The sequence below is a fragment of the Sus scrofa genome, chromosome 4 (genome assembly GCF_000003025.6).
Source record: "Sus scrofa isolate TJ Tabasco breed Duroc chromosome 4, Sscrofa11.1, whole genome shotgun sequence".
Lineage (NCBI taxonomy): Eukaryota > Metazoa > Chordata > Mammalia > Artiodactyla > Suidae > Sus > Sus scrofa.
This window is the reverse complement of record NC_010446.5, coordinates 62,877,554-62,890,457: the sequence shown is the minus strand read 5'-3', so window position 1 is coordinate 62,890,457 and position 12,904 is coordinate 62,877,554. Positions and strand designations below refer to the sequence as shown.

Here is a 12,904-nt window from a genome sequence, read left to right as displayed (position 1 = left end):
TAGAAGATGGATAGATGAAAGTGATGTTCTTATCCACGTCTCACTTCTTTCCTCAACAAATGGTTTGGCCTTGGGCTTATAGGCTCAGACATGTCATTGTGCTTTATCCTTTCTCTGAAAATAGCAAATCTTTCAAGTTTCTAATCATGCTCATCGAAGACCTTCTCCTTCCTGCCAGCTTAAATAAGCTCATTCTCTCCTGAAAATTTTTATCATCATGTTTCTCCAGGTTGTTTTCTGTTGCTCATCACATTGGGATTTTTTTTTTCTTTAATGTGTTACAAAGCAGAAGTGCTGTATAGTTAAGAGCTTGTAACTCACTTTCACCTCTTGGCACATAGTTGTCAAAAAAGGAAGGGGAGTTTGGGGGAGATGAGAGGGAGAAAGTACATGCACTGACCTCAGTGCAAGACGCCCAGGTTCCCGTGTGTTTGGGGGGAGTATTGAAAATTGATGAATATAAAGCCGATTTTCACTTGGGAGGCCCAAGCTTAAAAATTTTCTGCTTATTTTAATACTCAAGGCAGGTCACTTGCACCTACAGCAACCTCAGGCCACCTCTGGTTTGTTTTTTGTTTTTTTTTTTTTATTGAGACATAATTGACATATAAAGTTACATTCGTTTTAGGTGTACAATATAATGAATTGATGTATATCCATATTATGACATGATCACCACGAGTTTAGTAAACATCTGTCACCTCACCTGGTAACAAAATGTGTTTGCTGTGATGTGGATGACTTTTTTTTTGTCTTTTTGCCATTTCTTGGGCCGCTCCTGCGGCATATGGAGGTTCCCAGCCTAGGGGTCAAATCGGAGCTGTAGCCACCAGCCTACACCAGAACCACAGCAACACAGGATCCGAGCCATGTCTGCAACCTACACCACAGCTCACGGCAACGCCGGATCGTTAACCCACTGAGCAAGGGCAGGGATCGAACCCGCAACTCATGGTTCCTAGTCGGATTCATTAACCACTGCACCACGACGGGAACTCCTGGACGACTTTTAAGATCTACCCTATTAGCAACTTTCCCATATACAACATAGTATTATTAACTACAACCATCATGCTCTTCATACCCAGCACTTAATTTAAGTTCATACCTTTTGATTAACCTCATTCATTTCAGCCATCCACCTACCCACTTGACCTCAGTCCAATTCTTTTTTTTTAATTGAAATAGAGTTGATTTACAACTATATTTATCATGTTAGTTTCAGGTGTACAACACAGTTATTCATATATATATATATATCTTCTTTTTCAGGTTCTTTTCCCATATAGGCTATTACACAATACTGAGTATAATTCCCTGTTCTGTACAGTACGACCTTGTTGGTTAAGTCCAGCTTTTAAATATTGGCAAACTAGATGGTTCAGTCCTAAGACAAATAAGCTGTAAATTATCTGGGTTTGGCATGCAAACCACTGGTGAAAGAATGTGCTTGAAAGTGTTTAAAACATCACCATGAAATAGGTATGCAGTTGTTTTTGCTTTTGCTTTTTAGGGCCACACTTACGGCACATGGAAGTTCCCAGGCTAGAGGTCAACCACAGCCATAGCAACGCAGGATCTGAGCCATGTCTGCAAACTACACCACAGCTCACAGCAATGCCGGATCCTTAACCCACTAAACGAAGCCAGAGATCAAACCCACATCCTGTGGGTACTAGTCGAGTCTATAACCAACGAGCTTCAATGGAAACTCCTGTAATCGTATTTAATGGGGAAGCATTTTGTGTTCATTATTCCCTCCCAATGCTAATCAAAGGCTTTTTCCAGACACATCTCCAGCATTTCTTACATGTATTATACTTTACATTTTATAGGTGCTTCAGGGGCTTGATCTAGTCTGGTCCTTACTAACCCTCTTGAGGCAAGGCAACGGGAGACACCTCATCTTGCAAATAAGGGTAGTGAGGTTTGGTGAGAGAACTGGCTTGTCCCGTGTGGCCAGCGGAGGTGGAGCCAGGTGTTTTCATTCCTTGTCCTGTGCTCTTTCCCCTGCAAAACAGCCACTGTCTGCAAAGGCTATAAAATCAACAAGTTGGTACATGGAGGCAAATCTCCAACTGCCTTACTTCTCTCACAAACAGAAGTCAATGCAGCCAACTGTGGGGACCCATTATTCATTCATTCTTAATTCCGCATGATCCTCTTGATGTCTGTGTCTAAGTGAAGAATGAAATCATTATCCGGCAATGCAAAAGGGAAGAAAAATGTTATCCAGAAAGAATATCTACTCCTAGTAACCAAATGCTTGGAACATACGGCGATTTTACAAAGCCTTCCTATTTGAATTTTCTGTTTCTTCAGCAACAAAATTGTATTTTGGCAATTCAGCCAAAACGATGGGATCAGTTGTGACTTGTCCTTCGTTTGATTTGTAGACGTGAATAGAATTAGCAAAATGAGTTCGTTTAGAAAGAGAATCCCCAAATGTTAGAGGTAAAAGGAAGCTTGGAAATGATGTAATCTAAATCTCCAAGGAGGATTGACTGGGATCACACAGGTAATTGTTTGAAATTTCTGCTTCATTTGACAGGTACAAACATAAGTCTCTTTTCTGGAGCTGAGATAAACAGCTCTGGAGGCTGGTTATTAGCGGTGACAGGATTAAAAACCTAACTTGCAGATAGTTATGATAAATAAAGCAACACCTAAATGCCATAAGGGTTTGCCTTTACTAAAGTAAATACCTATGTTTAGAAATACGTCCTGTAGCTTATAGCATAATTTCACACTTGTTCTATTTATTAAGTTTAAAAAAAAATACAATAAGATAATAACCCTGCATTTGGCTTATTGCATCACATATCATCCTTGGTATATATTGAATTATTTGTCTAAAGTATTGTCTTTCTGGAAGAACTCCGAGTTTAATAAGATATTTAAAATAAGCCATTCCTTTACATTGAAAGCAAATAGCTTTTGACAGATTAAATTTCAACATGAGACAGAAAATAATGCACTTCAATACCTTATAGTTTCTTTAATGTGAATGTGCAGTTGCTAAGGACTTGAGTGTTTGGATTTTTTTTTCTTTAGTAATTCCTTTTCTTCAAGAACATTCTCCAATCAGGTTATGCATGTACATGTTTTCAGGTGTTAAAAGTAGCCATAGAGGGAGTTCCTGTCAGGGCTCAGTGGAAACTAATCCAACTAGCATCCATGAAGACCCAGGTTCTATCCTTGGCCTTGCTCATTGGGTTAAGGATCCGGCATGCCATGAGCTGTGGTGTAGGTCACAGGTGTGGCTTGGATCTGGCGTTGCTATGGCCTAGGAACCTCCATATGCCATGGGTACAGCACTAAAAAGCAAAAAAAAAGAAAAGAATCCAGCTTCAGTGGCTTGGGTCACTTGGGAAGGTACAGGTTTGATCCCAGGCCCAGTACAGTGAGTTAAAGGATCCAGCATTGCTGCAGCTCAGATTTAATCCCTGGCTCAGGAATTTCCATATGGTGTGGGTGTGGCCATAAAAAATAAAATAAAATAAAAGTAGCCATATTCATTAAATTGCCACCAGCTAGACCATAGACTGCATTAGAACAATACAATGTCATCCATTATTTCTGAAAATCAGCTACCAAAGTAAAATGACCTCCAACCTCACTCGGATTATGGAGTCAAGGAAAACTGAGGGGCCACCTTGAATCTTCCACTTTGTTCTTTTTTTTTTTTTTTTTTTTTTTTTTTTTTGTCCTTTTAGGGCCGCACCTGAGGCATATGGAGGTTCCCAGGCTAGGGGTTGAATCGGAGCTATAGCCACCTGCCTAAGCCAGCACAGCAATGCCAGATCCGAGCCGAGTCTGTGACCTACACACAGCTCATGGCAATGCCGGATTCTTAACCCCCTGAGCGAGGCCAGGGATCAAACCCGCAACCCCATGGTTCCTAGTCGGATTCGTTTCCGCTGCACCACGACGGGAACTCCCCATTTTGTTCTATTCTAAGGGAACGAAAATCTATTCTTCTCTAAAAGACTGGGAGATAATGGAATGGTTTCATTTGTATATCTACTTTTTGCTTGCTCTTGGAAGTGATAAACATCAGCAAAATGCAGCCAGAAAGGGCAGGTGGACAGATAAGAAGACATGGAAAATCTAGGATATGGGTTATCAGCACAAGAATGATAACAGAAATCCCAGTACTTAACATGCCCCCAAAGTATATTAGCAGCTGTGTGACCTCCTGGAAAATACACAGGGACCTAGTTCCTTATGGTAAGAGCATAAGAATGGATGCAATTGGCATAACATTGTAAATCAACTATATTTCAATTTTTTAAATTAATTTAAAAACACAGTAAGGGAGTTCCCATCATGGTGCATTGGAAACTAATCCAACTAGGAACCATGGGGTTGTGGGTTCGATCCTTGGCCTCACCCAGTGGGTTAAGGATCCGGCATTGCCGTGAGCTGTGGTGTATGTCACAGATGCGGCTCGGATCCCACGTTGCTGTGGCTGTGGTGTAGGCTGGCAGCTGTAGCTTCAATTAGACCCCTAGCCTGGGAACCTCCATATGCCGTGGATGTGGCCCTAAAAAAAAAAAAAGAAAGAAAGAAAAAAAAGCAAATAAAATAAAAGACAATTGAAAAAAGAGTGGATGGAATCTGACCAGTGCTTCCTAAGAATATTTTTAGTGACAGAATATTATATATGTCCCCCTCCCATTGGCATCTGAAAGTAGAGCTTCTAGATTAAGCATTCCAACTTGTCCTTAATAAACCTTCTGAATCGATTATCCCCAGGTTTAGCTAAACCCTCTTGAGGGGATTTCTAATTTAACCTTCACAGTCTCTTAGAATAGATGGAGAGAATTTGTATTCTACTGTCATTCACTGATCCACATTTCTAAAGGAAATTCTGAAGTATACTCAATTAAAAAGTATTTAGTTTTGCTTAAGAAAAAAAAAAGAAATAATTAAGTACTGTTCCTTAAGTTCTGGAATCATAAATCTTTACTCTCTGAAAAACATCGTGAAACACACCATGGTGTTCCTTTATAGCAATTTAAGAGGAGGGATGGGAACTGGAAGAAACAGGAAGAAAAAACAATGCAAGGCATCAATGAGATGTAAGAGGAGAAGGGTGAAGAGAAGTGTAAGGAGAAAATTCAGAAGTAGAGAAACTTAGGAGTTCCCATCATGGCGCAGTGGTTAATGAATCCGACTAGGAACCACGAGGTTGCGGGTTCAATCCTTGGCCTCGCTCAATGGGTTTAAGGATCTGGCATTGCCGTGAGCTGTGGTGTGGGTCGCAGACGTGGCTCGGATCCCAAGTTGCTGTGGCTCTGGTGTAGCCGGCAGCTGATTCGACCCCTAGGCTGGGAACCTCCATATGCCGCAGGAGCGGCTTAGGAAAGGCAAAAAGACAAAACAAACAAACAAACCAAAAAAAAAAAAAAAAGAAGAAGTAGAGAAACTTAGAGAGATAAAGAGAAGAGGATACCTGCTGCGTAGCACTGGGAACTATATCTAGTCACTTATGATGGAGCATGATAATGTGAGAAAAAGGAATGTATGTGTGACTGGGACACCATGGGGTACAGTAGAAAAAAAAAATGTATTGGGGAAATAAAATAAATTTAAAAAAAAGAAAAAGAAAATTGACAGAACACTGTAAACCAGCTATAATGGAAAGAAATAAAAATCATTCAAAAAAAAAAAAAAAGAAACGGGAGAGGACAAATTTAGAAGTCTCGAGGTCAGTTACAGATAAAGTCATTTTTTCACAGTTGGCCTCAAGATATTTAATCACCGTCTTCTGAAATGTTTACTAGATGCTGAATTTCTAAATTAAGCAGTCACTGTTAGGACATTTTCCTCAGAGACACAAATAATAACCGAGACCAGTGACACCTCCCCAGGTCACTGGCAAAGGTCAGATGAAGCCAAGTCAGACCCAACCTAGAGGTTTCCTACTTCTCCAAGAATTGTGTGTTCCAAGTGCACAATCTTAAAAACAAATCCAAAACAGTTCGTTAAATGGCAATAAGAACATACATATCAATAATGACCTTAAATGTAAATGGACTAAATGCCCCAAGTGCACGATCTTTATTAAGCCAAGAAGTGGTTCCTTCCATTGCCCTCAATCTTGGCCTTATCCATCTAGAACACCGGTTTATGGTGAGGACATCCCTGCCAGGGCCATCTATACCCATCATGGTTTTATAGATTTTCCATATACCTGTTCTTGGTCTTCACCTTCCCAGACTGAAGTCCTGTTCATTTCAGCCTCTGATACTATGGGATAATTTTCATTCATTTAGTGATGTCTGCGTGCGTGTCATCTTCACAACAGCCATGAAATAAGTACAGGTGTTGTCTTCCTTCGACAGATCTGTAAACTTGAGACACAGAGATGTTAAATAACTTGCCCCAAAGTGATAAAGCCAAGCTCAGAGGTCACAACGTCTGACTCCCAAGTTCAGTCACTTGACCCTCTTTTTCACTTTTTTTTTTTTGCTTCTTCCACAGTCTCACCCTCGGCACATGGAGGTTCTCAAGCTAAGGGCTGAATCAGAGCTGTATCTGCTGGCCTACGCCACAGCCACAGCAACGCCAGATCCAAGCTGCGTCTGCAACCTACACCACAGCTCATAGCAAAGCTGGATCCTTAACCCACTGAGCAAGGCCAGGGATCGAACCCACGACCTCATGGTTCCTAGTTGGATTTGTTTCTACTGCGCCACAGTGGGAACTCCTCTTTTTTACTTACTGAAGTAAACTGAATACTCATTACCTCTTTCCTTCCACGTCTGATGTTGTGCTGCTGTTCCCCTGCCCGAGATGGCTGCCCTGAACAAGATCACCAGGGGCAGTCTTCGAGGGCTTCTTTATGAAACCTTCCTCCACTGATTGAAGTTAACTCACAATCTCCCTCTCCCGCACGAGGCCAACAATCCCAGGAGAGGACTCCCCTGACTTGGTCCTGCCTTTAGTGCTTACCCCACAAATCGTGTTTGTTCTTTGGAAGCATGGCTGGCTTGAGCCCATATTATCTCTCCATGCATAGGTCTGCATTTGTGGTTTTCATTGTAGAATAAGAGTTTGGAAAATCATCAATTTCTTCTCGGTTATACAATATGTATGGCAATTCATGTGAGGAAATACAAATGGGGGTTTAAGAGAGAAAATTCCAAACAACTAGGAGACAAAAGATGATTATGTCCCGCAAGTGATTTTCAAAGGTGTCTAAGAAACAATGGGCAAGGAGGCGGGGCCAATGGATTTTTTTTCAAATTGCTTAGCAACTTAAAGTTATGCTATTAGGCTTCTAAGTGCAATGAACTCATGAAAAGTGAGTGTGGGAGTTCACATTGTGGCCGCAGTGGGTTAATGATCCAGCTTGTCTCTGTGGAGGTGCCCATTCGATCCTGCCCAGCACAGTGGGTCAAGGATCCAGCCATTGCTGCAGCTGTGATATAGGTCAAAGCTCCCCCTGGGATTCCATCCCTGGTCCAGGAATTTCCATAGGTAGTATGTGCAGCCAAAAGAAGAGGGAAGAAAGGAAGAAGGAAGGGAGGGAGGGAAAGAAGGAAGGAAGGGAGGAAGGGAGAGAGAAAGAAAGAGAGAGAAAGAAAAGAAGGCAGGAAGGGAGAGAGAGAGGGAGAGAAAAAGAAAGAAGGAAGGAAAGAAAGAAAGAAAGAAAGAAAGAAAGAAAGAAAGAAAGAAAGAAAGAAAGAAAGAAAGAGAAAGAAAGAAAGAAAGAAGGAAGGGAAGGAAGGAAGGGAGGAAGGGAGAGAGAAAGAAAAGAAGGCAGGAAGGGAGAGAGAGAGGGAGAGAGAAAGAAAGAAAGAAAGAAAGAAAGAAAGAAAGAAAGAAAGAAAGAAAGAAAGAAAGAAAGAAAGAAAGAGAAAGAGAAAGAGAATATATTTGTATTAAGGAATTAAGGGTTTGTAAAGTTACCTCCTTGGAATACCTATGAGCAAGCATTTAAAGAATGGTGAACCCAATATGTCTCCTGGTTGGCTAAGCAACTAAGAGGACCTGCTAACTTGACCTTCTCTTCTCTTCCAGATCTTGGCCATCGTGTCCATCCTATTCATTGTCCTCTCCACCATCGCGCTGTCTCTCAATACACTCCCGGAGCTGCAGGAGATGGATGAGTTCGGACAGCCCAATGACAACCCCCAGTTAGCACACGTGGAGGCCGTGTGTATTGCCTGGTTTACCATGGAGTACCTCTTACGGTTCCTGTCCTCACCAAATAAATGGAAGTTCTTTAAAGGCCCTCTGAACGTTATCGACTTGCTGGCCATCTTGCCCTATTATGTCACCATTTTCCTCACGGAGTCCAACAAGAGCGTGCTGCAGTTCCAGAACGTGAGGCGGGTGGTTCAGATCTTCCGAATCATGCGAATCCTCAGGATCCTGAAACTTGCCAGACATTCAACGGGCCTGCAGTCTCTGGGCTTCACCCTGAGGCGGAGTTACAACGAATTGGGTTTGTTGATATTGTTTCTGGCCATGGGGATAATGATATTTTCCAGCCTGGTATTTTTTGCCGAGAAGGACGAAGATGCTACCAAGTTCACCAGTATCCCGGCCTCGTTTTGGTGGGCCACCATCACCATGACCACTGTAGGCTATGGGGACATCTACCCAAAAACGTTATTAGGGAAGATCGTGGGGGGTCTGTGCTGTATTGCGGGGGTTCTGGTGATTGCCCTTCCCATCCCAATCATTGTGAACAATTTTTCTGAGTTTTACAAAGAGCAGAAACGCCAGGAGAAGGCCATCAAAAGGAGAGAGGCTCTCGAACGGGCCAAGAGGAATGGAAGCATCGTTTCTATGAACTTAAAAGATGCCTTTGCTCGAAGTATGGAACTGATAGACGTGGCGGTGGAGAAGACGGGAGAGTCGGCCAACACCAAAGACTCGGCAGATGATAATCACCTCTCTCCAAGCCGGTGGAAGTGGGCCAGGAAAGCTCTGTCAGAAACAAGCTCCAACAAGTCTTACGAGAATAAGTACCAGGAGGTCAGCCAGAAAGACTCCCACGAGCAGCTGAACAACACTTCTTCCTCCAGCCCGCAGCATCTGAGCGCCCAGAAACTGGAGATGCTGTACAACGAAATCACGAAGACGCAGCCTCACCCACCCCCCAACCCCAACAGCCAAGTGCAACCCGAGAGGCCGTCTGCGTACGAAGAGGAGATAGAGATGGAGGAGGTGGTCTGCCCGCAGGAGCAGCTGGCCGTGGCGCAGACCGAGGCCATCGTGGACATGAAAAGCACCTCCAGCATCGACAGCTTCACCAGCTGTGCCACCGACTTCACGGAGACCGAGAGGTCGCCCCTGCCACCGCCCTCGGCTTCCCACCTGCAGATGAAGTTCCCCCCCGACCTCACCGGGATGGAAGAGCACCAAAGAGCCAGGGCCCGACCCTTCCTAACCCTAACCAGAGAGAAGGGGCCTGCGGCCAGGGAGGCCACCTCGGAATACGCTCCAATCGACATAACTGTGAACCTTGACACCGGCGGGTCCCAAAGTGGACCCCCCGGCCCTCTGCAGTCGGACAGTGCCTCCGAGAGCCCCAAGAGCTCTCTGAAAGGCAGTAACCCTCTCAAGTCCAGATCGCTCAAGGTGAACTTCAAGGACAGCAGAGGGGGTGCTCCACAGACCCCGCCCAGCACGGCCAGGCCGCTGCCGGTCACCACGGCTGACTTTCCGATGGGCGCCCCGCAGCTCATCAGCACCATCCTCTTAGAAGAAACTCCGTCCCAGGGAGACAGACCCTTGCTGGGCGCCGAGGTTCCGCCACATTGTCAGGGACCCTCCAAAGGGCTGACGCCTCGGTTTCCCAAGCAGAAACACTTTGCTTTCTCGTCAAGAGAGAGGAGGAGCTTCACGGAAATAGACACTGGCGAAGACGATGACTTCTTAGAGCTCCAAGGGACCCCTAGGCAGGACAAACAGGCAGACTCCAGCCCAAACTGCTTTGCAGATAAGCCTAGTGACGGAAGAGACCCTTTAAGACAAGAGGCCTCTGTGGGCTCTTCCCCTCCACAGGACACAAGTCACAACTGTAGGCAAGACATTTACCAGGCTGTGGCGGAAGTAAAAAAGGACAACAGTCAAGAAGGGTGCAAGATGGAAAACCACTTGTTTGCTCCAGAAATTCATTCCAACCCGGGAGACACAGGTTACTGTCCCACACGTGAAACCAGCATGTGACTAGTTCCAAAAGCAATAATAATAATATACTTAAAAAAAAAAAAAAACTTGTTTCTTAAAAATGCGGTTAATAATGCCTGTGAACTAAAACGTGGGAAGCCCCTCTCCCCACCCCCAAAAAGTGCATAAAATGTTATTTTTGCATGGCATGAACACTTTAGTTTAAGTACTGTTTAAATAAAGACTCGAGACTGCATTTTGTACCAAACAAACAAAAATGACTGAAGAACAGTGAGCAAATAAAGAGCTCTATTAGGAACCTGTATTCTGCAATGTCTAACATTTTTGATCCTTTCATTTCAGATTGTAGACAGAGTTTCGACTTTGAGCTTTTCTGTTACAATGAATTTAGAATTTGCACATGAAAGGATGAAATGTCATTGCATGTATTCATAAAGGCGCAAGGTGCTTTGAGCTTGCAAAATGCATAACTTTGTAAATACCGGGGCTTGGGATGCAAAAGTGTCAAGAACAGATGGAAACAAGTTTCTGAGACACGAGCACTTCCTTCATAGCTACTGCCTGGAGGAGCTGTACAGACTTCTTGTTGCAAAATTGCAACCTCTTCTTAAACCATCTCACATATCTTGCTTTGGGTTATAAAGCTCATAAGAACATTTGTTTAAAGGAATACAGTATTTTTATTGACTCATAGGGTGCATTTTTCTGTTTTTGCTTCTGCTTAGTTGTGGCATTTGTGGTTTTATTTATAAATCATGAAAATAGTCAAGATGTAATGACCAGATATCCAAAAATTGAGAATTAAAGCTTGAAATTTTGCCAGTCAATTATATATCAATAGTTATCAAGGAAAAAAGTATATATCATGTGACAGCCTATTACAGAAATGCATTTTTATAAACCTGAATATATGTAAAAGGTTAAATTATACAACTAAACTTTTTTAAATTGGCACTCCACACATTTGGAAATCAGTTCTTTAAAAAAAAAATGTATGTTGGCTATCTAAAGATGACTGTTTTCCACTTGTATCCATCCTAACCTTTTCCATCTAAGTAGCTAAAGATAGCATGTATGTATGCCAAGATGGGAATTCCAAAAAAATGACTTGGGACTCAAAGCAGAGCTATTTAAGTGAGGCTGTCACCCCCTGTCCCTCATAGGTAGAGTTAGGTTTGGAAATGAGTTAATATAAAAAGAACCCAGTATTTCCCCATGGGGGGAGGGAACACTGCCACATGGGAAGACCATAGAGGCCCATGGCACCATCCAGTCAGTAATTGCAGCATCTAGAAACATCCCCTCACATTTCCAACGTCCGCAACAGCTGAAGGATTACCCTTGCTGAGAGCAGTACTTCCAGAATTTTCTATAGAGAACAGTGAAATCCAGACACATGAGGGTTCTGGCTGGTGGTTGTCCTATTGGGGAAGACTGTGCTGGAACCCAGGTCATTTGGAGCACATTGCCTCAGAGGAAATCAAGGCTCTGACATTACATATGCAGCTGCCTGATGGGTGATCCTGGATGAGCCTTGAAGACCTCTCTTAGTCTCGGTTTTATTCCAGTAAAAACTGAGACATGGAGTTCCCTTCGTGGCTCATCAGTTAATGATCCCAGCTAGAATCCATGAGGATGAGGGTTTGATCCCTGGTCTCGCTCAATGGGTTAAGGATCTGGTGTTGCTGTGAGCTGTGCTGTAGGTTGCAGATGAGGCTCGGATCCCTCAAGTTGCTGTGGCTGTGGTGTAGGCCGGCAGCTTCAGCTCCAATTCGACCCTAGCCTGGGAACCTCCATGTGCCTCAGGTGCAGCCCCAAAAAGAAAAAAAAAAAAAAAACAACAACAACTAAGACAAATTATTTTTAAACTGCCTTAAGCCTTCAGATTAATATGATTCCTTGGTCTGTCAGGAATGTCCAAGTTTTGCCTCAGCATATTGCATTTTGGATGTGTGTGTGGCTGTGAGTGTATAGTTTAGGGAAATAGGAAAATCCTAGGCCAAATTTAAAGCACAACTTTTTATTTAAGGAAAAACTATTCTAAATTTTTTTTTCTATTTTTGAAAGAAAAAAAAAAAAACACTAGGAAACAACAACCTGAATATTTAAACTCTAATTTAAGGCTTTAAGGAATAAGATTTCTTTATTTTACAAATCTGGTCATTATGTCTCAGATAAGAAAACAAGTTTTGTTCTTAGTTGAAATCCAAGGAGCCCTACTGCTAAAAATTATTTTAAACATTTCTTTTTCACTGTGCTTATTAGAATTTCTTAATGGTTTTTCTGTTTGTTTCGAAACACAACCTTTAAGAGTTTATGGTCATTTATCATGGATATTTACATTACCCATACTTATTTCAGTGTCTAAAACTAAATGTTGATCAGCTTTTGTAAATCTAGAGTGTCTGAATTTTCTATATATAGTTTTTCAAGTAAACAGATATATCTGCTCTTAGAGAAGTAGCAAATAAGTTATGAAAATTATTTTCTTTACATAGTCTCACGAAGTAATTATTTTCTAATGTCTCTGTAGTGATGAATCTCAATTTATTTTAATTTATCTGATAGTTTGCTAACGCCTATTTTTCTTGTGTCCATTAGGCCTTCTCCTGAGAATCCTGCTCCAGAATGCTTAATATTAGAAATATTTCCTGGATAAGGAATTTTAGACATCCCCCCGCCAAAAGCATTCTTCCTAAAAACTTTTCCCCTTTAATTTTTTTTTTAAGTTTTCAAGAATTTTCAAGAACAT

The 12,904-nt window shown here is 42.4% G+C and overlaps 1 protein-coding gene across 1 annotated transcript in view; it reads left to right on the top strand.

Annotated features, from left to right (window-relative positions):
• KCNB2 (potassium voltage-gated channel subfamily B member 2) overlaps nt 1-12,620 on the top strand; it is a 428,477-nt gene extending 415,857 nt beyond the window's left edge. The window contains exon 3 of the mRNA XM_021089236.1: nt 8,032-12,620. Coding sequence (XP_020944895.1) covers nt 8,032-10,191 — 2,160 coding nt within the window. The 3' untranslated portion in view covers nt 10,192-12,620. The remainder of the gene's footprint in view (nt 1-8,031) is intronic.